The sequence below is a fragment of the Leucoraja erinacea genome, chromosome 16 (genome assembly GCF_028641065.1).
Source record: "Leucoraja erinacea ecotype New England chromosome 16, Leri_hhj_1, whole genome shotgun sequence".
NCBI classification, from domain to species: Eukaryota; Metazoa; Chordata; class Chondrichthyes; order Rajiformes; family Rajidae; genus Leucoraja; species Leucoraja erinaceus.
In genome coordinates this window covers 1,057,284-1,080,681 of record NC_073392.1, presented here as the reverse complement: position 1 = coordinate 1,080,681, position 23,398 = coordinate 1,057,284, and the positions used below count along the sequence as shown (strand labels likewise).

Genomic DNA, 23,398 nt, shown 5'->3' with positions numbered 1-23,398 from the left:
ATAGAAAATAGGTGCGGCGAGGAAAGTGAGGGGGCGAGGCAAAGCTTAGCAGGTGATGGGTGGATAAGGTGAGGGGGTGATTGTGGAGTAAGTGGCAAAGGCTAGAGATAGAGATGAAAAGGTGAGATTGTGTCTGAAGGCGTGGAGGTGTGAAATGCAAAGCTTGAGGGAGGTATACGGGTGTAATGGGACGGGGGTGAAGGGGGTAAAAGGGAAATATGGAACTGAGGGAGATGAGCTTACTGATGGAAACTCCCCTCTTATCCTGCACCCCCACCCTGGTGTCCACACTTTTCTAACACCTCAGTCACTGCTCCTCTCCCCTCTGTACGCTCATCTCTAAGTCCTCCCCTATATTTTCCTCCTCCCCCTCACACCCATATCCACCCCTTTGGCTTTAATGCTCTCCTCTCCTTATCTGACAACCTTTGTCTTCTTTTCACCTCCAGCTTTTGTCACTCGATCCATCTGCCAACCACCTGTATCCACCTATTACCTGATGCCCTCACCCGTATGCACCTATCACTTGCCAGGTTTTGTCCTGTTCCCATATCTCCCCCCACTTTCTCTGCCCTACTCCATCAGTCTGAAGAAGGTTCCTAACCCAAAATGATATAAACGGGACTATGGGTCCCCATACTACCTCTTCAAAAGTCCACAATCAGTTCCGTGGTTTTGCTGGTGTTGAGGGCCAGGTTATTGTGCTGGCACCATTTGGTCAGTCGGTCGATCTCACTTCTATACTCTGACTCATCTCCATCAGTGATACATCCCACAACAGTGGTGTCTTCAGCGAACTTGATGATGGAGTCCACACTAGGACCGGCTACGCAGTCATGAGTATAGAGTGAGTACAGCAGGGGGCTGAGCACGCAGCCTTGAGGTGCTCCCGTGCTGATTGTTATTGAGGCTGACACTTTTCCACCAATACGGACAGACTGTGGTCTGTGAATGAGGAAGTCGAGGATCCAATAGGGTGATTTCACGAAAGGTCACTGGAGCTTAGATCCGCACCCACGTGACCGAAAATCTCAAGTGGAGGACATGCTAGACATGTTAGTGGATGGGAAAACACGCACTTTCCCACCTGTTAAAAACATAGAAAACGGCCAGGTTTTGATCTGCAATTTATTGTGCCAGTCGGGGTGACCGTGAGGCACAGCTACCTAGATATACAGTTAAAAAAAAAAGATAGAAACTAAGGTAAATTAAAGAGGGAGCTGAAGGTGCCAATCCAGCGGAAGTGAACGGCGGACATTTGCCGTGGAGATTTAAAGGTCCAAAATATCGGGAATTATTGCGTTTGCTCGCTGAATTTCATCAAAAGGAAGTCAATAATGCCTTACTTTTGATGAAATTCAGCGAGCAAACGCGATAATTTTCGGTCACGTGGGTGCGGATCAACGCTCCAGTGACCTTTCGTGAAATCACCCTATTGCAGAGGGATGCGCAGAGACCCAGTTCTGCGAGTTTGGTAACCAGTTTGGAGGGGATGATTGTGTTAAATGCTGAGCTGTAGTCAATGAATAACAGCCTGACATATGAGTTTTTGTTGTCCAAGTAGTGGTCTAGAGCGGAGTGGAGGGCCACGAGATCACATCCACCATTGATCTATAAACTGAACTGCCTGAGTCTGTCTGGTGAATCTGGGCTTTAGTGTTGTTTGTGGGCTGTCCTGGGTGGTTTGTTTACTCTGTGACCCATTGAGTGCTGTGTTCACATTACCTGTGCTGCAGGTGAGGATGCCATTGTTCCGCGGGGACACATTACAGTGAAACACTGACGGACTCGGGGCCGGAATTGACGTCGCAGGGAGAGGGAGCAGCCCGGAGCGCGTTGCCGGACCGGAAACTGGCGGCCCGGCGGGCGGGGAGGCACCGAGACCCCGCTCCCGCCGCTACTCCAGGCCCAGGCTCCGCTCCGGGCCTAGTCCCCGCTCCGGGCCGCGGCCGCTACTCCAGGCCCAGGCTCCGCTCCGGGCCTAGTCCCCGCTCCGGGCCGCGGCCGCTACTCGAGGCCCAGGCTCCGCTCCGGGCCTAGTCCCCGCTCCGGGCCGCGGCCGCTACTCGAGGCCCAGGCTCCGCTCCGGGCCTAGTCCCCGCTCCGGGCCGCGGCCGCTACTCCAGGCCCAGGCTCCGCTCCGGGCCTAGTCCCCGCTCCGGGCCGCGGCCGCTACTCGAGGCCCAGGCTCCGCTCCGGGCCTAGTCCACGCTCCGGGCCGCGGCCGCTACTCGAGGCCCAGGCTCCGCTCCGGGCCTAGTCCCCGCTCCGGGCCGCGGCCGCTACTCCAGGCCCAGGCTCCGCTCCGGGCCTAGTCCCCGCTCCGGGCCGCGGCCGCTACTCCAGGCCCAGGCTCCGCTCCGGGCCTAGTCCCCGCTCCGGGCCGCGGCCGCTACTCCAGGCCCAGGCTCCGCTCCGGGCCTAGTCCCCGCTCCGGGCCGCGGCCGCTACTCCAGGCCCAGGCTCCGCCATGACGCAGGTGGAGGCGGAGAACGGCAAAGAGCGGGAGAAGGAGCAGCGCGGGGTGAAGCGGCCCATCGTCCCCGCCGCCATCCCCGAGTCCGTGCTGGAGGTCAGGCCGGCACTAGTGTCTCCATTTGCCCCCGATCATCCGTCCGCCCCCCCCTCCTCCCCTCCCCCCCTCCTCCTCTCTTCCCCCCCCCTCCCTCCCCCCTCTCTCCCCCTCGTCTGTCCCCCTCTCCCCCCCCCCCTCCCTCTCTCTCTCTCCCCCCCCCTCTCCCTCTCCCCCTCTCTCCCCCTCTCTCCCCCCCCCCCCTCCCTCTATCCCCCCCCCCTCCTCTCCCTCCCTCTTCTCTTCCCCCCTCTCTCCTCCTCTCTCTTCCCCCCCCCCTCCTCCTCTCTCTTCCCCCCCTCTCCTCCTCTCTCTTCCCCCCCTCTCCTCCTCCTCCTCCTCTCTCTTCCCCCCCTCCTCCTCCTCTCTCTCCCCCCCTCCTCCTCTCTCTCTTCCCCCCCTCCTCCTCTCTCTCTCTCCCCCCCTCTCTCCCTCCCTCTCTCTCTCTCTCCCTCTCCCTCTTCCCCCCCTCTCTCCTCTCCCCCCCCCTCACCGCCCCTCTCTCCCCCTTCTCTCTCTCTCTCTCTCTCTCCCTCTCTCCCCCCCCCCCCCCCTCTCTCCCCCTCCCCCCCCCCCCCTCCCCCCCCCCCCTCCTCTCTCTTTCCCTCCCTCCCTCCCCCCTCTCCTCCCCTCTCCCTCCCCCCCCCCTCCTCTCCTCTCTCTCCTCTCTCCCCCCCCCTCTCCTCCTCTCTCTTCCCCCCCCCTCCTCCTCTCTCTCCCCCCCCTCTCCTCCTCTCCTTCTCCCTCCCCCTCTCCCTCCCCTCCTCGTCCTCTCTCTCCCTCCCTTCGCCTCTCTCCCTCCTCCTCTCTCTTCTCCCCCCCCCCCTCCTCCTCTCTCTTCCCCCCCCCTCTCCTCCTCTCTCTTCCCCCCCCCCCCGCCTCTCTCCCCCCCCTCACCCCCCCTCTCCTCTCCCCCCCCCCTCCTCCCCCCCCCTCCCCCTCTCTCTCCTCCTCTTCCCCCCCCCTCCTCTCTCTCCTCCTCTCTCCCCCCCCCCCCTCCTCCTCTCTCTTCCCCCCCTCCTCCTCTCTCTCCCCCCCCCTCCCTCCCTCCCCCTCCTCCTCTCTCTCCCCCCTCTCTCTTTCCCCCTCTCTACCTCATCCTCTCTCTCTACCCCCACTCTCTCTCTCCCCCGCTCTCCCCCTCTCTCTCCCCCCCACTCTCTCTCTCTCTCTCACCCTCACTCTCACACTCTCTCTCCCCCTCCTCCCCCCCCCTCCCCACCACCTCCACTCACTCCCCCCCCCCTCCTCTCCCCCCCCCCCCTCCCCCCTCCCCCCCCTCCTCCTCCTCTCTCTCCCCCCCCCTCCTCTCTCTTCCCCACCCCTCCTCCTCTCTCTTCCCCCCCCCTCCCCCTCCCCTCCCTCTCTTCCCCCCCCCCTCCCCGTTCTCCCCCTCCCCCCCCCCCCCCCCCCCCTCTCTCTCCCCCCTCCTCCTCTTCCCCCCCTCCTCCCCCCCCCCCCCCCCCCCCCCCCCCCCCCCCCCCCCCCCCCCCCCTCCCCCCCCCCCCCCTCCTCCTCTCTCCCCCTCCCCCCCCGCCACACCTCCTCTTCCCCCACCCATGTCCTACTCCCCATGCAAGGATATCCAATCTTGTGTGATTTAATTGGATAAAGCAAGATGTCCTTGTGTGGGACCGACTGTTTGGTATTTGGCGAATGCAATGAATTAAAGATGCCAGTTGAACGTTGATCTTTGCAGGGAGGGGGTTGTTAGCGAGTCTTTTTCTGTTGCCATAATCATGTCTTCCACTCCAGCATCCCCACAACGGGCAGAGATGCACCTTGTGTGCAGTCACTTCCATTGAGTGAAAGGCTGGGCTGGATTGTAACCTGGAATGTTCATGTTTTCCAGCCAATTCAGAGCAACTTCATAGTGGTTATTCACGCGGGTTCATCGACGTTGAGGATCGGCCGTGCTGCCGACACGCTCCCTGTCGGGATTCCGCACGTCATCGCCCGAAGGCACAAGAAGCAAGGACAACCTCGCTACGAGGACCCCTGGCTCCATCGGGACGGGCTCAGTGTAAGTTGTCCCTTTTGTTCACAACTATTCTGTTCAGGCTGTTCACCTGCTTCCACTTGCATTGCAGAATAATGCACAATACAGCGTGGAAACAGGCCTTGTGGTCCACCTGACCCGCACCGCCCAACGACCCCCACACACTAACACTATCGTATACTAGGGACAATTTATAATTTGTGCCAAAGCTAATTAACCTACAAAACTTTGGAGTGTGGGAGGAAACCAGAACACCCAGAGAAAACCCAAGCAGGTCACGGGAAGAATGTACCATCCCCAAAGAGACAGTGCCCGTAGTCAGGGTGGAACTGGTGCTGTAAGGCAGCAACTCTACGCCGTGCCACCCCTAAGTTTAGAGATACAGCGTGGAAACGAACCTTTGGCTCACCGAGTTTGCGCCGACCAACGATCTCCATACGCTAACACTATCCTACACACACTAGGGACAACTTACAATTTTACCAGAGCACCCGGTGAAAACTCACGCAGTTCAAGGGGCGAATGTACTAACTCTAAACAGACAGGAGCCGTAGTCAGGATCGAACCTGGCGCTGTAAGGCAGCAACTCTACCGCTGCGCCACTCTGCCACCCTGGTGAAACAGGAAAGAAGTCGGCAAAATTCAGAAGCAACAATAGCTCGATTTATACAGTTTCGATATAGTAACATAGAAAATAGGTGCAGGAGTAGGCCATTCAGCTCTTCGACCCAGCACTACAATTCAATATGATCATGGCTGATCATCCAAAATCGGTACCCCATTCCTGCTTTCTCCCCATATCCCCTGATTCCGTTAGCCCTAAGAGGTAAATTCTCCTGTGGCAGAGAATTCTACAGATTCACAACTCTCTGGGTGAAAAAGTGTTTCCTAATGGCCTGCCCCTTATTCTTAAACTGGTTCTGGACTCCCCCAACATGGGGAACTGTTTTCCTGCATTTAGCCTGTCCTATCCCGTAAGAATTTTAAGTTTCTATAAGATATCCTCTCATCCTTCTAAATTCCAGTGAATACACGCCCAGTCGACCCATTCTTTCATCATATATGCCAAGGTACTTCACAAAAAGCATCATCAAACAAGATATTATATTTAGTTGTATAAGAAGTCTTAAGAAAAAGAAGCAAAAGATTGATTAAGAAACATGCTCATGTATTCTGATATAAATTAGAGGATGTTTTAGAACATGAGATATAGAGCTCACTCCCTCGTCTCCCCAGCTGTAACCAGGCAACTGAACCATCCTATCAACAACTGGAGAACAGTCATGAACTACAATCACATCCACTGATTTCCCCAATCTACATCCTCAAAGAACTTCAATTGATTAGTTAAATGAGATTTATTTTTATAAAGTTGACTCTGCTCCATGATATGATTGTTTTTTGGCCGTTCTCTGTTACTGGGGTTGAAGGCATGGCTGGGAATAAAGAGGCCAGATTGCATATATCAGGCTAATCTGTACCCGAGAAGACTAATTTAATTTTCACCAAAGGAAAACATTTTATAACTTAATAGATTACCTTTGCTTTAACAATTATCAGGACAATTCACAAATAAATGTTTATTTTTAAAAGGTCAGAGAGTAATGAGTTGGATAATCCACAAATCTTTATTTTTAAATTAAAGAAACCAGAAAGTAACGAGCAAAGACTGAATGGCCTTAAAATGGTGGACCAGGCCATCTGGTCCAAAAAGATGTCGAATGGTGCAAGACGGATCCCAGCTCCACCTGATCAGGTACAGAATTACTCTTCACTTGGGAGCGATACCACTTTAGTAATGGTTTAAACATTCAGGGAAGAGAGGCCTGCTTATTTTAGAAACAAGATTAATATCTGCATTTCTTAGTGGCATTAACTGGGTATGATAAAGAATAACTGGCATTTCAAATGATCTTCATTTATAAAAACACCAAAGTGCTGGAGAAACTCAGCGCCTGTGGAGGGAATGGACGGGCCCTGACATGTAACGCACGTGTTCCTTCTGCCTGACCCACTGATTGTCAGGGGTTCTGGGGAGAAGGCAGGAGAATGGGGTTGAGAGGGAAAGATAGATCAGCCATGATTGAATGGATGAGTACACTTGATGGGCTGAATGGCCTAATAGCGTTCCTTGAACTTATGAGTTCCTCCAGCACTTTGTGTTTTGCTCAGGATTCGACCATCGGCAGTTCCTCGTGTCTCAATCATTATTGATAGTTTGTCATTTTCCACGGTGTTTATGCTTGTAAAGTTCATGCAAGACATTGTTTGAATTTTAAAGAAGAGTTTAAGAAGATAACAACAGCTTGTGGGAGGGCAGTGAGTACGTCCTCGGTGGACGTGGAATTAATTCCGAGCTTTTTGAGCAATGGACAACATATTGAACGTTGAAGTATTTTCAGGTGAGGGCATACAACAAGCAGATGAGACCAGCAGTCCTGGATGCTAATTCTGGAGTCAAATGGACAGACACCTCACTTCAACCTGAGTTTCTTGTAGGTGAAGAGGTAATACTTTGTTTTAATTAGAAAATAAATCTTTTGTTGACGTGTAATTCTTTGGAGAGGAGCAGGAGAATTATCCTGATATTCTGCTCGATATTTATTCATCAAGTAATTGTGCAGAACAGATTATTTAATTATCTACCTTGTCACACGTCATTTGTAAATGTTTCGCATCATCCTAATGCCATAAATACTATTTTATAAAAGCAAATTCTTTTATGTCAAAGTTTTTTCTATTTTTAATTGTTGTTTCTTAGTACATTGAAACAAAAGTTCTAACGTGGGGCTGGCTGCCGTGACGCTTGACATCTTTTGTCATTAGGAAGGCACTGGGCTTCCATGCTGACAGACTAACATGTTTTATTCAAACATTTATGTGCTCACACTAAGATATTATTTGCACATTATAAATGAGTCTTTCCATAGCATTTAGCGACTCCAAATGTACATTGTTATAAAGCTGTGCAGATCGCTGTTTGATTATTTTCAACAGTAGTTGGGAAGCCTAACTTCTTCTGTTGGGGCCAACCAACTGTGAAACTGAATGAATGAATGAATAAGTTTATTGGCCAAGTATGTACACATACAAGGAATTTGCCTTGGTGCTCCACTCGCACGTTTATGTTGTGTAATTTTGCTCATAACATTCCTGCACCAGGCTGGGAAATGTTGGTCAGTACTTATATTGGATCAGAGGACTTTACCAAGTTCATATTATCCTTTCTAATTTTTCGGGATAGAAATTAAGACACAGTATTAATTGTTCTCTGTCAATGTTACTAGAATTTGATAGATCTGGGTTTTAAGTTGATTGATAATATTTATGGAGGCAGATGTATTTCACAGTAAGAGGTTAAAGATGATGAAAAATAGTACTGCTCCATTTTCTTCTCTCAGGCATTATATGTAAAGCCCACAGACTGCTACAACATACACTGGCCAGTTCGCCGGGGTCAGTTTAACCTCCACACTGGGCCTGGAGGCTCCCTCAGTGCTCTGTTGGCTGATCTAGAGGCCATATGGACATTGGCCATTCAGAAATACCTGGAAATTCCACGCAAGGATTTGAAGGTTAGTATCTTTACTTCCTCCATTCAAATGATACAACTGTACTGTGATATTGTTTATTCCTCAATCGATCAGATTCAGATTCAATTTTAATTGTCATTGTCAGTGTACAGTACAGAGACAACGAAATGCATTCATTCAACTAGTAACCACATGAATGAGAATATTACAGTCCCAACTTCAAGTGATGTAGAATGTAAACGTATTAGAGAAAATGTTATTAAACTGTCAAAATAAAGTTGACATTTCTTTTCTAAAACGACCTTTTTGCAGCTTCCCTTTAAGCTATCTTTGTTGAACCTTTTCCATCTATCATTTTGGAGCTGTTTGTAAAGGCTTTGATGTACTCACTGTAAACTGGCAGTAAGGCTAGTTTCTCAGTGCTGTAGACTGTCCATTTACAGCCACTCCCTTTATAGAAATTTGTCCTTGCAGAATTTGCAAATCACGATCCAAACATTTGGGAAATCAAATAAAATCGTGGCACAGTGCCAGAGACTCTGGGTCAAGCTTGTTTTTATAAAGCGTAGATACAAATACAAAATTTATATGAACATTGACTTCTCTAACTTCAAATAGCCCTTGACATCCCCTCCCCTTTCCCAGTTCTCCCACCAGTCTTACTGTCTCCGACTACATTCTATGTCTGTCCCACCCACTCCCCTGACATCAGCCTGAAGAAGGATCTCGACCCAAAACGTCTCCTATTCCTTCTCTCCAGAGATGCTGCCTGTCCCGAGTTACTCCAGCATTTTGTGTCTACCTTCGATTTAAACCAGCATCTGCAGTTCTTTCTTACACATCTTATACATAATTTATAAGATCAAGTGTTGGTCATTTATAATTTTGACTGACGTATGCAAGTGAATTCTTCTGTCTTTTCTATTGATTGCATAAGTATTACAGGTGTATCCTGCTAATCCCAGACATCTACAACAGGCAGCATGTTAAAGAGTTGGTGAACCTACTTTTGAACAATATAGGATTCTCAGGTAAGGATACCTAGTGTGATTATTATTAAGGTTAATTTAGGCATATTGGGTGTCCTGGGAGATCTCTTCCAAAATATTTAACACATTATTTCTGCAGAGATGAAAAGGTTAACATTCATCAATGATCTTCAGAATCTGAATATTTAATTGTTTGTTTAGTTCAGAGATACAGTATCGAAACTGGCCCTTCGGCCCACCAAGTCCGCATTGACCAGCGACCCCCGCGCACTAACATTACCCTACACATACTCGGGACAATTTTCATTTTATACCAAGTCATTTAACCTACAAACCTGCACGTCTTTGGAGTATGTGAGGAAACCGAAGATCTTGGAGAAAACCCATGCAGGTCACGGGGAGAACGTGCAAACTCCGTACTGACAGCGCCCGTAGTCGGGATGGAACCCAGGTCATTGGCGCTATGAGGCAGCAACTCTACCACTGCGCTACCGTTCCGGCCTTTCATTTCTGATGACTATTTTGTTTATAGTACTTTTTATTGTGAGTTAACTATTTTATTATCATTTATTTCTAATTGAAGGGGTTTAACTAAGCTTAATAAGTGTGATATTTAACGTTCATCAAATAAGAATCAGCAGAATTGTGTCAAAGTATTTTAGATGACATTTAATTGCTGAGCCGTGCCCGTCTGTAATGTTTTGCAGGTGTAATTGTGCAGCAGGAATCGATCTGTGCTACGTTTGGCAGTGGGTTAAGCAGTGCCTGTGTGGTGGATGTGGGGGAACAGAAGACCAGCGTGTGTTGTGTAGAGGACGGAGTTTCTCATCGCAACACCAGGTCAGTGTGTCCTGGACATTTCCTACACCTTGTCTGTACAGCTGCAGGAATGACATGACATGCTGTCTTTTAAACCTGACCAGAAGTTTCAAATTTACTATAGAAAGCAATTTTCTGCAGTCCACGTACAACTCTTATAAAGGTGTATAAAACCATGAGAGGAATAGATAGGGTAGATGCACAGAGTCTCTTGCCTAGAGTAGGTGAATCGAAGACCAGTGGACATAGGTTCAAGGTGAAGGGGAAAAGATTGAATAGGAATCTGAGGGGTAGCTTTTCCACACCAAGGGAGTTGGGTGTATGGAACGAGCTGCAAGAGGAGGTAGCTGAGGCTGGGACTATCCCAATGATTAGGAAACCTACAGATACATGGATAGGACAGGATTAGAGGGATATGGACCAAGCGCAGGCAAGTGGGACTAGTGTAGCTGGGGCATGTTGGCCGGTTGGCAAGTTGGGCAAAAGGACCTGTTTCCACACTATATCACTATGACTCAAACTGCATCCAATGAATAACCTAGAGTGTAAACCATTTAATGAATGCCACTTTCAAAACTAATCGCTTCATACGGTTAAATGGAGTTGAATTCCGATTGACTGTTTTTGATTGGAAGTTGTGCTTCTAAGATCCTTCTGACATCATGGCTAGAGCTTGTTGCTGAGCTACACATCGTAAGTGGTCCAAATGTGCTGCAATTTTTCAAATGAAAATCATATTTAAAAATATACAATGGGAAATGTAACAAGTTCCGAAAAACCATTGTTGTGGTGGGCTATTAATTTTTAGTTTGGTTTTATTAGATACAGCATGGAAACTGGTCTTTCGGCCCACCGAATCCACGCCGACCATCAACACTAGTTCTGGGTCCTGCCCACTAGGGGCAACTTACAAACCTGCACGTCTTTGGCGTGTGGAAGGAAACCGGAGGACCCGGAAGAAACCCAGGCAGTCAGAGGGAAAATGCACAAACTCTGCACAGACAGCACCCATAGTCGGATTGAACCTGGAGCCGTGAGGCAGCAGCTGTGCTGCCCTTGGCTTGACTGTTGTGATTGATCTGTTCATAGAAGAGCATATATAATGTTAAAATGATATAGTTGGGCCTTTCTCAGCTCTGCCTGGGAGGGATTTCTTTGATTAGGATTATTCTGAGCTTGGCTTGAACTGGGCAAAGTGCACGACCAGTGCCAAAGGGCACGGACACAATTGTCCCTCTAGACACAGGTTTTATAGTTTATATTAACGATATCTTCAGCATATACTCCAGTGTGATTGATATAGGAACAAGGAACTGCAGATGCTGCTTTATGTAGACATGTCCGATGGAAATAGGTGCCCTGGGGACAGAAGAGAGAGCATACGTTGGTCACGGCAATTGATTTTAAGAAGAGTCTTAGCGAGGGAAGTGATAGATTTTAGGAAAGGATTTCCAGAGGGCCTTACTAAGTTGACTCGATGCAGCAGCTGATGTTTGAACATTTGCTGAGATTAAACCTGTTTGGGAGCGTGCATTGGTGTAGGAGTTTAGAATCGTTGTGTTGATATTTGTATTGTAATGCTACATTGCAGCAAGTCAGGGCGTGTTAATAACTGACAGAGGGGTGGTGTTTGCCCGACAGGCTGCGTTTGGCGTACGGAGGAGCTGACGTGACCAGATGTTACTACTGGCTGATGCAGCGGTCTGGCTTTCCCTACCGCGAGTGCCAAGTATTCAGTCGGATGGACTCGCTCCTCCTCCAGCAGCTTAAAGAAACATTCTGCCATCTCGACCAGGTCAAACATGCTTTCGGTTTGAAAATAAAACTCTGGGAAAACAAGTGGAAACATTGAACTTTAGGTTTTGTAACCTTGGGTAAAACAATACTTAAAACTTTAAAAAATACTTTGGAGGATTGCACAAAGTTGTTTAATTTTGGGGGGAAAAGATCAGTTTCACTTCTTGAAATTAACCCGTTTTTGATTTTTTAATCGCAATTCCATGGATTGTGTGATTATTTTAACAATGGCGCTAATTTGCAGTGTGAGCTCAAACTGCAGCTCTGCTCCGCAGGTCATTAGCAGATCAGTGGGGGTGGGGTGGGGCAGACATAGAGTATGTGAGAGCTCCACACAGTCAGTGCTGACCTGGGCGGTTTGATGGCAGCGTTACTGCTGCACGGTCGATGAATGATTGAAACACTCGCTGGTGCAAGAGTAAAATCTTCCCTTCACCCAACAGGATATCTCTGGAATTCAGGACCACGAGTTCAAGATCCGTCACCCTGATTCTCCAGCATTGTTATACCAGTTGAGGCTGGGAGACGAAAAGCTGCAGGTAGCCAAAGTCTTTGTTACTTGAGAATTTGTCACGGCTGAAGCAATCTAGTCAATGTAAAAATAAAATGTCGCGAGCGTTTTATTGTGCTGATTATCAACAATGGAACGTTGACATTCTCACGCTGCAGAGTGACAGGTTTGTCAACATAGTCACAGATAACTATTCAATAAATTAAAAACCTCAAGTTGTCTACTGCTAACGTGTTGATGAAGACAGGATGGTGGATCCAACAATCGGCTCAGTGGGCTTGCTGCCGTTGACACAAGTTGTTGTTCTGGCACTATTCAATCAGATTGTCAATCTTCACCAACAATCCAACTCATCATTGCCTGTGATTCATCCAACAGCAGTCATGTTGTTGCTGGATTTAAAGATGGAGTTAGAAACATAAACAATAGGTGCAGGAGTAGGCCATTCAGCTCTTCGAGCCAGCATCACTATTCAATGTGATCATGGCTGATCATCCACAATCATTTGAGTGGGCAGATGCAGTATAATGTGGGTAAATACGAAGAACAAGAAGGCAGATTTTTATCGGAATGGTGTTAGATTAGGAAAAGGGGAGGTGCATCGAGACCTGGGTGTCCTTGTACATCAGTCACTGAAAGTAAGCCGATTCACTGGATGCATTCAAATGAGAGTTAGAGCTCTTGGGGCTCGCTGGTCGGCACGAACTCGGTGGGCCGAAGGGCCTGTTTCCGCCCTGTATTTCTAAACTAAACTAAAAATAGACCTGAAGAAACTGGCCTCAGATTTTCCACTGAGGCGGTCATTTAGTTTAGTTTAGGGATACAGCATGGAAACAGGCCATTCAAGGGATATGGGGAGAAGGCAGGAACGAGGTACGGATTGTGGATGATCGGCCATGATCACATTGAATGGCAGCGCTGGCTTGAAGGGCCAAATGGCCTACCTACCCCTGCACCTATTTCAATATAATTTAAAAAAAGTCTGTACCCTGTTCCTGTTTTTTTCCCATATCCCTTGATTCCGTTAGCCCTAAGAGCTAAATCTAACTCTCTTGAATACATCCAGTGAGTTGGCCTCCACTGCCTTCTGTGGCAAAGTTGGAATTGGAACAGAGTTGGAGGTGTGTCTGGCCACACAGTCACTGGGAGAGTGAGTGGAGCAGGGAACTGATCACACAGCCCTGAGGTGTCCATCTGCTGATGGTTATCGAGGAGGAAATGTTGTGGCCAGTTGGTACTGATCGTGACCTGTTAATGAGGAAGTCGAGGATCCAGTTGCACAGGGAAATGCAGAGATCCAATCTGAATGAAACTGAAGTTCAAATTGAGTTTTGGAGAGCAAGCGTCACCACTCAGGAAGAATGCAATCCACCACTAATATCCTACTAAATGACTCTTGCTTCCACAATAATCTGTTTCAAAATGTAAGATGGGACTGCTTTGAAATTGTTTTGGTCTGACTGCGAATATAAAGGGTGCTGATAGCTCCGTGCATTATTGGTGCTGTAAGATACTTGGTACATTTAGGTTCCCTTCTAAAATCTCCATCCATTGAAGTCATTGGGACCAGATTTCTGAGCCGAGAGTGGTTGTGTTTAATGATTTGAATGAATGAATAAGTTTATTGGCCAAGTATTCACATACAAGGAATTTGCCTTGGTGCTCCACCCGCATGTAACAACATGACATACAGTGACAGTTAGGAATGGCACATAAAATATTAAACAATAATAAAGCATTATCGATTAAACATGTGAATTAAATAAAATACCAGGGCAACAGGAGGCTACAGTTTTTTGGTTATTGAGTAGAGCTACTACTCATAGAAAATAGCAGTTTTTATGTCTGGCTGTGGCCCATTGATGTTTCTGGTATTGGTCTGTACACGTTCATTCATGATGCTTATTCAGAATTAACCGGGTTGTGTGAGTTGGCATGAGTTGACTGTCCGTACATCCCTGTGGCAGGCCCCAATGGCTCTCTTCTACCCTGCCACCTTTGGCATTGTGGGCCAGAAGATAACCACCTTGCAACACCGGTCCCACGGTGACTCTGAAGACCCGCACGATGAACATTATCTAGTGGCGACCCAGAGCAAACAGGAGCAGGTGAGCATCACGGACCTGCCCTTCCTTCGCAGGAGTATTTACCCAGCAATGGAGAGCAGGAACCAATTGTTACTGCAAACTAATGTAAACGAGCTGGCTGCAGCATCTGCACATCTAATTCTAATGAACCCGTGTTGGTAATTGCTCTGAAATAATGTCCTGTGCTGTAGTTATAGCTGTGTAACATGCTGCTGCTGGTCTTGTCTAGGCTGCCAAGGCCATCGCTGAAAGGAAGGCACTGGCCAAGTATGCTGGGTTTGAGGCAGAGTTGGGAGCCCCCAACTGTGACGGTGTGGAGAAGAGCCACGAGCTGGAGCTGGCGTCCTCTCAGCACGACTGCGTGCTGGCCGGCAACGACTCTGAGGATCTGCCTGCCGCCCTGATGGCCCGTAAAACCACAGTGTCACAGTTTGAGGGCAAGGCTTTGGGCCTTGACAAATCCATACTGCACAGCATCGATTGTTGTGGTAAGTGGGGTTATCAAGTGGTGTCACCAAAACAAGTGGTTAACTTAAAAATGGTTTTGTGTAGGAAGCAACTGCAGATGCTGGTTTAAACCGAATATAGACACAAAATGCTGGAGTAACTCAGTGGGACAGGCAGCATCTCTGGAGACAAGGAATGGGCGACGTTTTGGTTCGAGACCCTTCTTCAGTTAGGGATAAGGGACACAAGCGATAAAGGCGGTGATGTAGAGAGATAAAGAACAATGAATGAAAGATATGCAAAAAAGTAAGGATGATGGAGGAAACGGGCCATTGTTAGCTGTTTGTTGAGTGAAAACGGAAAGCTGGTGCTACTTGGATGGGGCGGGATGGAGAGGGAGAGGGAGAGAGTGAGGGAATGCCGGGGTTATCTGAAGTGAGAGAAATCAAAATAGTTTTGATGGATGTTCCTACTACAGGAAGATTGAATACAATAAAAAGGAAAATAATATTGTGAATATTGTGTCTAGTCTATAGAACATAACAGGAACAAAGGATACAGTTTTGTGTACCCTGCTTGTTAAAATGATATTTGAGCCACAGACTTTTTTACTATCTAAAGCTTGAAAGGATTTAAAGGTAAACTTCAGATGTAGTGAGACTATAAGACTTCAAAGAGCTAGCAGCGACTCGATGGGTCAAATGGCCAGCCGATGGGGTGGAGTAAAGAACAAACCAATCCATGTGTAGGAAGGAACTGTAGATGCTGGTTTACACTGAAGATAGACATAAAATGCCGGAGTAATTTGGGGTAAGGCAGCATCACTGGAAAAAAGCAATGGGTGACGATTAGGTCGAGACCCTTCTTCAGACTCACAGAAAATAGGTGCAGGAGTAGAGGCCATTCGGCCCTTCGAGCCTGCACCGCCATTCAATATGATCATGGCCGATCATCCAACTCAGTATCCTGTACCTGCCTACTCTCCATACACCCTGATCCCTTTAGCCACAAGGGCCACATCTAACTCCCTCTTAAATATAGCCAATTAGCTGGCCTCAACTACCTTCTGTGGCAGAGAATTCCAGAGATTCACCACTCTCTGTGTCAAGGGTTTAAAGAAGGGTCTCGACCCAAATCGTCACCTCTTCTGAATATTGTTTGTATTTTGGTTTGTCATTTGGTTTCACATTTGGGTTTGAGATGATTTAAATGATTCCTGGGATATGGTCTGATATAATGGGCTCACTCTGCAGGTTCTGATGAAACAAAAAAGAAGATGTACAGTTCCATTTTGGTGGTGGGGGGCGGTCTGATGTTCCAGGGGGCTCAGGAGTTCCTGCAGCACAGAATCCTCAACAAGATGCCGCCATCCTTCCGGAGAATCGTAGAGAATGTTGAAGTCATCACCAGACCCAAGGTGAGAGCCGCCTCTCGCTGTGCCCGCAGTAAAGTCTAGCGTCATCTGCTGTTGGAGTGTTTGGAAATGCTGCTGCTTCAGCCCCTGGTAGGCACAGACTCGATGGGCCGAATGGTCTGTTCCATGCTGTATCCCTAAACTAAACTAAATGACCGCCTCAGTGGAAAATCTGAGGCCATTTTCTTCAGGTCTATTTTTAGTTTAGTTTAGAAATACAGGGCGGAAACAGGCCGTTCGGCCCACTGAGTTCGTGCCGACCAGCGATTCCCGCACATTAATACTATCCTACACACACTAGGGACAATTTATAATTACACCAAGCCAATTAATCTACAAACCTGCACGTCTTTGGAGTGTGGGAGGAAACCAGAGCACCCAGAGAAAACCCACGGGGTGAACGTACAAACTCTATACAGACGGCACCCATAGTCGGGATTGAACCTGGGTCTCTGGTGCAGACAGCACTGTAAGGCAGCATGTCTAGACTATATCTCTAAACCTTTCCTGTCCACGTATCTGTCCGAGTGTCTTTTAAGTGTTTTCTCCTCAACCTGTTGTTTTTATTTTCATTGTCGTTCACCAGAGCTTTAACTATCAAGGGAATGTATGTGGAAGATGAGAGAATAAACAGAATCTTGTCGTTTCTAATGGATTTGCAGTAATCTCTGGTCCAGATAACTAACCTGGTGTTTTCACTTTGTTTCGTTCCCTATGAGGACATGGATGCGCGGCTGATAGCGTGGAAAGGTGGAGCGGTGCTGGCGTGCCTGGACACCACGCAGGAGCTGTGGATACACCAGCGCGAGTGGCAGCGCTTTGGAGTGCGGATGTTACGTGAGAGAGCGCCCTTTGTGTGGTGAACGGTCCTGTCCACAGCCAGACACAAAATGCTGGAGTAACTCAGCGAGACAGGCAGCGTCTGGACAGAAGGAATGGGTGACTTTTCGGGTCGAGACCCTTCTTCAGACTGGCCACAATTTACAGGTTGACAGCTGACTTTTCTGAAAGTAGGGAAGTATATCAGGATCGCTTCTTTCTAATGAACCTGTTTGTCTCTGGAACGTTGGGATTAAATTAGTACAGCTTCACAATTATTTGAGGCGACTGATTTATGTACATTATTTGCCTGTTTTTCACTATTTTGTAATTCTTTATATCATTTTAGAAATTGAACAGTCGAGTTTATCTAAGTTCCTGACTATGTATATGATGCAGTTAATGTGCAAATATTCCGTCTTAATTATAAATAAAGTTTTACTACCACAAATAACTTACATTTGTGGTATCCAAGATTTCTGTCTAACAAACTGCACACTACCTTTGTATAGAAGTACTGTGTAATCAGTCTGAAGAAGGGTCTCGACCCGAAACGTCACCCATTCCTTCTCTCCAGAGATGCTGTCTGTCCTGCTGAGTTATAGACAATAGGTGCAGGAGTAGGCCATTTGTCCCTTCGAGCCAGCACTGCCATTCAATGTGATCATGGCTGGCCATCCCCAATCAGTACCCCGTTCCTGCCTTTTCCCCAGATCCCCTGACCGTTATCTTTAAGAGCCCTATCTAGCTTTCTCTTGAAAGTATCCAGAGAACCGGCCTCCACCGCCCTCTGAGGCAGAGAATTCCACATTTCCTCGTCTCTGTTCTAAATGGCTTACCCCTTATTCTTAAACAGTGGCCCCTGGTTCTGGACTCGCCCAACATCGGGAACATAGTTACTCCAGCATTTTGTGCCTACCTTTGATTTAGACCAGCATCTGCAGTTCTTTCTTACACATACTGTGTAGAGGAGTTGATACTTGCTGCTGTTTCATTTGTCCATTAGTTTCTCTCTGACGTGAGGGTTGCTTGCAGCCGGTTAACTTTATCACTGCTGTGTCTAATCGGTTGCTTTATTTCTAATCCACTCGCGTCTTTGCCAAGAGTCTTGTAAATAATCAAAGCTTTCATGTTGCAGTGGCAGCTCTCCACCCTGTTCTGTTTCAAAGACGATCTAATTGTGTTGACCTGCAACATCACATTGATGTGATGGGACAAGAGCATGATAAGTTGCAGATGTAGGAAGGCATCACATGTGATGTAAATTCACGCAGTGCTTGTCCCTCTGGACAGAGACTCTATCCACACACTCAGTACACATCTCTGCAGCCACCTCCTGATGAAGCTGACATAGGAGTCTGTCTGTACTTCAGGGGAGTTTTTTTTTGATAATTATTTTTAATAGAAGCAATTGTACAAGAATAAAACAACCGGCATATAAAATTATAGAATTATTGTACATTCAATTTTAACCTTTGAACTTAAAAATAATGGAAAAGAAAAGCGAAAAAATAAAAGAGAAAAAGTGAAAGGTGACAATATAGGACCCCTAGACCACAGTAGTGTGGCCAAAGTGTGAATAAAGTGGAGATATACCTGCCTCTCATCCCGTCCCGTCCCCGCCCACCTCATCCAACCCCTAGTTGGATTTAAATCCAAAGTTGTGTTGCGCTATACTATCCTTATAAGTATTCGGTGAAGGGTGTCCGTGTCTTGAAATATTGATCTGTTTTTTCTGCCAAGACAAGCCTAATATTTTCCAAATGTAGTGTCTCGAACATGTTTGTGCGAGAGTTCAGGGGAGTTGTCGGAGTGGACTCCACTGTTTGATTCATTTGCAACGTGAAGCGTTTAAAGATTCATTTCACCCTTCATCCTTGTTCATAAATTCATCAGAATTTGACCATTCGGCCCATCAAGTCTACTCCACCATTCAATCACAGCTGATCTATCTCTCCCTCCTAACCCCATTCTCCTGTCTTCTCCCCATAATCACGGACACCCGTACTAACGTACTAATCAAGAATTTATCTATCTCTGCCTTAAAAATATCCACTGGCTTGTGGCCTCCACAGCCTTCTGAGACAATGAATTCCACAGATTCACCACCCCCTTACTAAAGAAATTCCTCCATCTCCTTCTGAAAAGAACATCCTTTAATTCTGAGGCTATGGCCTCTGGTCTTAGACTCTCCCACTAGTGGAAACATCCTCTCCACATCCACTCTATCCAGGCCATTCACTATTCGGTAAAGTTTCAATGAGGTACCTCCTCATCCTTCTAAACTCCAGTGAGTACAGGCCCAGTGCCGACAAACGCTCATCGTATATCAACATCATAATGCCTGAAGCCTTGAATCTTGCAGCTTTTCCTGCCATGTTTGTCCATGGTTCCACAAGTATCAATGCTGTGTGTCACCACTAGTGGGAGCTCACACAGCCTGCTGCACGATTCACCCTAAACCCAGCAGATTTGTGGTCGGATGTAAAAACATTGATTTCTCACAATGCAAGTGTCAGTGTCTCTCTACGTGGAATTGTAACAAAACACCAAATGTAACAATGGTAATTTGATGGGGTGGCACGGTGGCACAGCGGTAGAGCTGCTGCCTTACAGTGCCAGGGATGCAGATTCGATCCTGACTACGGGTGCTGTCTGTATGGGGTTTGTACATTCTCCCTGAGACCTTTATGGGGTTTTTCCCCACACTCCAAAGACCTACGGAGTTTATATGATCTCCCCGTGACCTGCATAGAGTTACTCAGGGAGCTCCGGCTTCCTCCCACACGCAAAAGATGTGGGCAAAACAAAGATTTGTTTGTAGGTTAATTGGCTTGGTGTAATTGTAAATTGTCCCTAATGTGTGAAGGATAGGGTTAATGTGCAAGGTTGTCAAAGAACCTGTTTCTCAGCTGCATCTCTAAACAACTCTAAAACTGCTTGGTATATTTTAATTGAAGTCTGCTTTCATTTTGGGTGAATCCAAGTGCAAAATGAACGTAGGAAAGGCAAATGAACAGCAGGCCCATTGTTCATGTGGGTACAACTGCTGTACAAGACCTTTCATTGGGAACGGAAGCCCGAGCTTTGACTAACAAATTTAGTTTTACACGTTTCCAAAAACAGATACTCCACAATTTACATGAGCGATGTGTTGGCCCTTTGTTCCACAACAGGGAGGGGAAAATCCAGTTTCTACAGGCAGGCCAATAAACCTCACCTGGGCAAGTTTTCATAAACAGTGTGTTAAGTTTCATTTCTTAAAACAGACAACTCACAATGGGTTAGGTAAATCAATTCAAGCTTTACTGATCATCAGCCGGCGAGTGTCAGGGATACAGAGTCAAGTATGCAACAGACACTTAACTCTCCTGAGCCACCACTCAAATGAACAAAGACATACAGCATATTTTATACTATTTTGGAAACACAGTCACATGTTTATACAAAGTTGCAGCAATGACGTTTAACACAAATCATTTACAGGCTGCACCCATTCAAATTATACTTGTCACAAATACAATACTTGTCCTACTGTGGTTATATCAATCACAAACTAGTTACAAAACCCCTAAACAACAGGAACTTAGTCAAAAGCCCAACATTTGCAATTTGCCTTAAACATCAATATCAGCTATCCACAGAAGATTTCTGTTTACCCAATTTCCAAGTCCCCGGGAAACACATCCTCTCCCACTATTGTTAAGTGTTTTTTCCATGGGCATAATAGGAAGCACTATCAGAAAAGCTTTGCATGCAGGTTTCTTGATTACCACGGCTCCTCTACAGTACAGAATTATAAAACTTCAGTTTATTCAGAACCCAAAAAAGTCAAGCTAATCTTTTACTTAATAAAATATTTTACACTTCAGTGATTACAAAACCAGGGTATTCTCAAGTGAAGAGGAAGGGCCTGAGGAAAAGTACTGCAGAATGAGGCTGCATTGCGCGTGCAGTGTGGAGGAACAAGGAACCGCAGGTGTTAGTTTACACAAAAGAGCACAGAGTGCTGGAGTAACTCGGTGGGTCAGGCAGCATCTCTGGAGAACATGGATAGGTGACGGTTCATGTCGGGACACGTCTATCTGCTGCTTTCTGGACAGATCTGCTTACTGGAGAACATCAGGTTTGAAGTAGGGTCCCGATCCGAAACGTCACCTATCCATGTTCTCCACAGATGCTGCCTGACCCGCTGAGTTACTCCAGCACTCTGAAACGTCACCTATCCACGTATATTGGAAGCTGGCTGGGCATTCTGCAAGTCTTTAATTTTCAGGATCACATTTTTCATCTTGTGATTGTATGAGACCCTGTGTGTGTAAGCTGGCCATTGAGTGGGACGTTTACTGTGTGTTCCACGTGAAGGGCCGTGTAGATGTCTGAGAAGCTTATTTATGTCTTTCTCAAGGCAAAACTTCGGACAAGGACAATAAATGCTGGGTATATCTTTGGCTGAACTTACAGCATCAAAATAGACAATGCAATACTTGTGCCGATGAGAGTATTTTTGCAAATCACTACAAAATATATTTAAGGCCATGGAATACATGTCCCCTGAGTAACTCGATCTCTCTCTGGCACTGCTGGAGATGATGATAATGATCTTGTCAGCTTTGTCTCTCTGGGCGGTGAGCCACTGAGCAGGACCCATTTCTGCGATGCTTCTGCTTTGCCAGATGTCCACAATTACCTGGATTCCATTCACACTGTGCAGGAAGTCAGCAAAAGCCCCCACCACAGTTTGGAAGAGTTCATTGTCTGCAGAGTAAATGATGAGGACTGTAATGGGTTGCAACGGCTCAGCAACAGCGATGGATGCCTCCTTCTCATCCGCTTGGCCTAGAAATTATTATTTGGTTACTTTAAATTTAAACTGCAGATTCAAATCACAAATAAAATTGAACCACGTTAGCAAATTAATTTCAAGAGACACAAAGTACTGAAGGTTACACAGAAAAGCTGGAGAAACTCAGCGGGTGCAGCAGCATCTATGGAGCGAAGGAAATAGGCAACGTTTCGGGCCGAAACCCTTCTTCAGACTGATCAGGGGTGGGGGTGGGTGGGGACAAGAAAGGGAAAAGGAGGAGTAGCCGGAAGGCTGGAGGGTGGGAGGAGACAGCAGGGGAGCTGAGGAAGGGGAGGAGACAGCAAGGACTAACAGAATTGGGAGAAGTCGATGTTCATGCCCCCGGGATGCAGACTCCCCAAACGGAATATGAGGTGCTGTTCCTCCAATTTCCGGTGCTGCTCGCTGTGGCCATGGAGGAGACCCAGGACAGAGAGGTCGGAGATGGAGTGGGAGGGGGAGTTGAAGTGCTGAGCCACCGGGAGGTCAGCTTGGTTATTGCGGACCGAGCGGAGGTGTTCGGCGAAACGATCGCCCAACCTCCGCTTGGTCTCACCGATATAGATCTGCTGACATCTAGAGCAGCGGACGCAATAGATGAGGTTGGAAGAGATGCAGGTAAACCTCTGTCGCACCTGGAACGATTGCTTGGGTCCCTGAAAGGAGTTGAGGGGGGAGGTAAAGGGACAAGTGTTGCATCTGCTGCGGCCGCAAGGGAAAGTGCCCGGGGAGGGGGTGGACCGAGAGGGAAGGGAAGAATTGACAAGGGAGTTATGGAGGGAGCGGTCTTTGCGGAAGGCAGATATGGGGGGAGATGGGAAGATGTGGCCAGTAGTGGGGTCACGTTGGAGGTGGCGAAACTGACGGAGGATTATTTTTTGTATGTGATGGCTGGTGGGGTGAAAGGTGAGGACTAGGGGGACTCGGCCCTTGTTGCGAGTGCGGGGATGGGGAGAGAGAGCAGTGTTGCGGGGTATGGAAGAGACCCTGGTGCGAGCCTCATTTATGGTGGAGGAGGGGAACCCCCGTTCCCTGAATAGTGAGGACATTTCAGATGTCCTGGTGTGGAACGCCTCATCCGTGGAGCAGATACGGCGTAGACGGAGGAATTGAGAGTAGGGGATGGAGTCCTTACAGGAAGCAGGGTGGGAAGAAGTGTAGTCCAGATAGCCATGGGAGTCAGTGGGTTTATAGTGTATGTCGGTTAGAAGTCTATCACCTGCAATGGAGATAGTGAGGTCAAGGAATGGTAGGGAAGTGTCGGAGATGGTCCAGGTGTATTTCAGTGCCGGGTGGAAATTAGTGGTGAAGTGGATGAAGTCAGTCAGTTGTGTGCGGGTGCAGGAGGTGGCACCAAAGCAGTCGTCGATGTAGCGGAGGTAGAGGTTGGGGATGGGTACTGGTGTGTCAGGCAGCATCTGTGGAGAACGTGGATAGGCGACTTTTGGGGCCGGGACCCTTCAGACTGATTGTAGAGCATGGTGGGGGGAGGGGGAGAGAGGTGGGGCTGAAGAAGGCCAGGCAAGTGATAGGTGGAGACAGATACAACATTCTGGCGTAACTCA

The 23,398-nt window shown here is 47.6% G+C and overlaps 2 protein-coding genes across 5 annotated transcripts in view; one reads left to right on the top strand and one right to left on the bottom strand.

The window, feature by feature from the left end:
- Window positions 1–1,608: 1,608 nt before the first annotated feature.
- actr8 (actin related protein 8) lies at window positions 1,609–17,463 on the top strand. 3 transcript variants are annotated; one of them, XM_055647511.1, is made up of 13 exons: window positions 1,609–1,736; window positions 4,425–4,595; window positions 6,217–6,327; window positions 6,974–7,078; window positions 7,973–8,146; window positions 9,042–9,135; window positions 9,801–9,933; window positions 11,554–11,707; window positions 12,153–12,248; window positions 14,188–14,328; window positions 14,537–14,795; window positions 16,008–16,171; window positions 16,888–17,463. In XM_055647511.1, the coding sequence occupies exons 3-13, from the start codon at window positions 6,256–6,258 to the stop codon at window positions 17,029–17,031; spliced, it is 1,536 nt and encodes a 511-aa protein (XP_055503486.1). In that variant the 5' UTR covers window positions 1,609–1,736; window positions 4,425–4,595; window positions 6,217–6,255; the 3' UTR covers window positions 17,032–17,463. The 3 variants fall into 3 exon arrangements, with proteins under 3 accessions (XP_055503486.1, XP_055503485.1, XP_055503483.1); XM_055647508.1 differs by lacking the exon at window positions 1,609–1,736 and adding an exon at window positions 1,822–2,572; XM_055647510.1 differs by lacking the exons at window positions 1,609–1,736; window positions 14,188–14,328 and adding an exon at window positions 1,819–2,572.
- A 2,561-nt stretch (window positions 17,464–20,024) lies between these two features.
- The window catches only part of LOC129704442 (interleukin-17 receptor B), a 38,034-nt gene continuing 34,660 nt past the window's right edge, over window positions 20,025–23,398 (bottom strand). Inside the window, exon 12 of one of the 2 annotated variants that reach the window (XM_055647513.1) lies at window positions 20,025–21,826. In XM_055647513.1, coding sequence (XP_055503488.1) covers window positions 21,210–21,826 — 617 coding nt within the window. In that variant the 3' untranslated portion in view covers window positions 20,025–21,209. The remainder of the gene's footprint in view (window positions 21,827–23,398) is intronic. The other variant, XM_055647512.1, reaches the window with a different exon arrangement.

Bases quoted from the DNA above. Each gene is read 5' to 3' on its own strand.
- actr8 (XM_055647508.1), top strand. From the start codon at position 2,471: ATGACGCAGGTGGAGGCGGAGAACGGCAAAGAGCGGGAGAAGGAGCAG. The intron at 7,079-7,972 runs GTAATACTTTGT...TTCTTCTCTCAG, and splicing joins AGTTTCTTGTAGGTGAAGAG to GCATTATATGTAAAGCCCAC. The intron at 16,172-16,887 runs GTGAGAGCCGCC...GTTCCCTATGAG, and splicing joins AAGTCATCACCAGACCCAAG to GACATGGATGCGCGGCTGAT.